Here is a 2,550-nt window from a genome sequence, read left to right on the forward strand (position 1 = left end):
GCTCTAATTGGAACCCAAAGGACTTTTACCACTGACCTAAATGAGAGCAGGATAGGGCCCAAGGTCTTAATGATACCAAAAAAAGAGTTTGTGGATAACATATAGAGGTGAGCTATTTTGTAATATGTTCTGAAGGGCATTTTTCAATTACACAGCTTGTGTGTGACTCTGTGTGACTGCTGCAGGATGAAGAATGAATGGCCCAGTCCAGCAGATGCATATTGATGCTGGAAAGGTTCGGATCTAGTGCTACAGCCAGAACCCAGTATTTTCCTCAACAGGTGAAATTGACATGTTATCAAAACACTAGTGACTTTAGAAACTTTGTTTTCACTGTCTTACATTCCATCTTATTTGATTATGTTCTCTTTCATTTTGCTATAAGCCTATTCTGTCCTTCCCAAAGGATCAAACAGAAAGAAGAACTGTGAAAACTGAGATCCAGCACACACACACAATCCCTTTCCTGTATTAAAGGGAAGGAGAATTATGCTGACTGCTCAACTTAATTTTTTGTTGACAAATGCAAGAAAGAAGTGACCAGCAGCAGTAGGTGAGGCCCAGTAAATCCTTAACTAACAGGAAGTGCGCTTTCCATTGGAATTATTGCTTAATTATAAACTCTACAAATAAAAGGAAAAATGGAGAAAGTAATTACCTTTCATGGGGTTGGAGTGGAAGTGCACCTTATCAGGGATAGGGTGTTCTGATTACAATACTGAGCTTTTCCTTGCAGAGAAAGACCCCTACAGTAACCAAATGGACTTAGTTTTCACTGCTGAGTAAGGTTTATAATTATAATGACATGGAACAGGCACCAGGCAGGGATCATGTCTTTCTAGGTGGGATGCCCTGTCAGAGGGCTGCTTTGTTCTAGTTCTTATACACTGTACAGTCATCCCAAGCTTCTGAACAGAAATAATATTTCTCCATGCTCCCTGTTTTTACCCTCTAGCTCCACGCCTACTCTCTCCCGGGCGCAGAGTGACTGGGACCTTGCAGGATTTACAAAGCTGACCCAACGTGTTAAAAAGCTCCCCTCTCCCTTGGCCCCCCAGCCCTGGAGCACAAACACTGAGTGTGTCGCAGAGTAAATCACATTTGATCCCTTTCGGGTTTTAATCTGCCCGAGGAAGGGAGCAACGAACACATTATTCGTGTGAGAAACCAAACCCAATGTTTAGAGTGTCAGGTGTGTCTAATTTAACGCCTAATCCCCAGTAAACGGGACGGATGCTCTAGTAACCAGGCACTTACGATCTATCAGTTACGAATAAAGGACAGGAAGGCTAGGGTGGGGCAGAGGGGGCTGCGGCTGCTGCACCTTGCTTCCTTGAGCGAACCGAGCCCCTGTAAGAAGTTCAGGCGGCGGTGGGGCAAAGTCTCCGCTCCTGCCCCGCGCCCAGCAGCAGCCGGGCCGTCTGGTTTGCCCGGGGAAAGGAAAGGTGCAAAGCGGCTGCTTGCAGAAGAGACTGGAAGTCCTTGTGGCGATGCTGCAGTGGGTGTCCGTGCATCGGAGCAGCACTGGGCTGGTCCCTCCCCTCTGGGCACCTTGGACTCCCTCTGTCCCCCCGCGGGGACCCGCAGCTCTCGGGGTGGGGGGCTCAGCTGCGGGGGCCTCTGCCTCCCGCCCTCTCTGGCTCCCCGCTCGCGGCCGTGGCCAGGCTGGACACGGGCAGGACGATCTCCTTGGGGCTCTGCTGCTGCAGCCGCATGGACTCCTCGTAGGTGGGTAAATACTTCACCTCTTCGTAGCTGGGCAGCTGCAGGAAGAGCGGGGAGCCCACCTGCAGCGGCGGCGGCTCCTGCTCGCCCGGGTAGCGGCTGCCGCTGTCCAGCAGGGAGTCCTGCGAGGTGGCCGCCGTCGCGTTGAGCAGGGAGGCGGGGGAGTCCTGGCGCTGCGGCCGGTGGTACCGGCGGGGGCTGGGGCAGATGATGCGCTGCAGAAAGTAGCCGATGGCGAAGAGCACCAGCAGGATGAGCAGCCCCGAGAGCTTCCGCACGAACCAGCCCACGTTGTCCAGGAAGGTGTGGAAGGGCAGCTTGCAGCACTTGATCTCCGTGTGGGTGACATTGCCGTAGTCACAGCAGCTCTCCCGCTCGCCGCAGGTCAGCTCCCCGCAGCTCCAGGTGCCCTGGCAGGGCTGCCAGAGCAGAGCAGCCCCCAGCGCCAGCAGCCCCTCGGAGAGACACTGCAACATCCTCCCCGCCCCCGCTCTCGCCCCTGCCCCGCAGGAGCCCCCGGCTCGCTCGCTCACTTGGGGGGCCGCCGGCCGCCTCCCATCGCCGGGGCCGGGCCGCAGCTGGCCTCGGAGCCCACCAGCCGTGGCGCCGTGGACCTCTCCCCGGGGCCCAGCCCGGGCTGCTGCCGCTGCGGGTGCCGGAGCGGTGTGCGCGGCCCGCTGCCCGGGAGCAGAGCTGGCATGGTGCGCCGCGGAGTCCCGGCAGCCGCTGCAGGGGCAGGAAGGGTTAACGGAGCCGGTCGGTTTCCATGTTCACTTTGCAGCGCTTTAATCTTTATTAATCTGTCTGTCGTCCCGTTCCTCCGTC

The 2,550-nt window shown here is 56.0% G+C and overlaps 1 protein-coding gene across 1 annotated transcript; it reads right to left on the bottom strand.

Annotated features, from left to right (window-relative positions):
- Positions 1 to 592: 592 nt before the first annotated feature.
- C9H3orf80 (chromosome 9 C3orf80 homolog) lies at positions 593 to 2,201 on the bottom strand. The gene has a single exon (XM_073358760.1). The coding sequence runs from the start codon at positions 2,199 to 2,201 to the stop codon at positions 1,605 to 1,607; it is 597 nt and encodes a 198-aa protein (XP_073214861.1). The 3' UTR covers positions 593 to 1,604.
- Positions 2,202 to 2,550: the final 349 nt, after the last annotated feature.

The sequence above is a fragment of the Lepidochelys kempii genome, chromosome 9 (genome assembly GCF_965140285.1).
Source record: "Lepidochelys kempii isolate rLepKem1 chromosome 9, rLepKem1.hap1, whole genome shotgun sequence".
In the NCBI taxonomy this organism is placed as follows: domain Eukaryota; kingdom Metazoa; phylum Chordata; order Testudines; family Cheloniidae; genus Lepidochelys; species Lepidochelys kempii.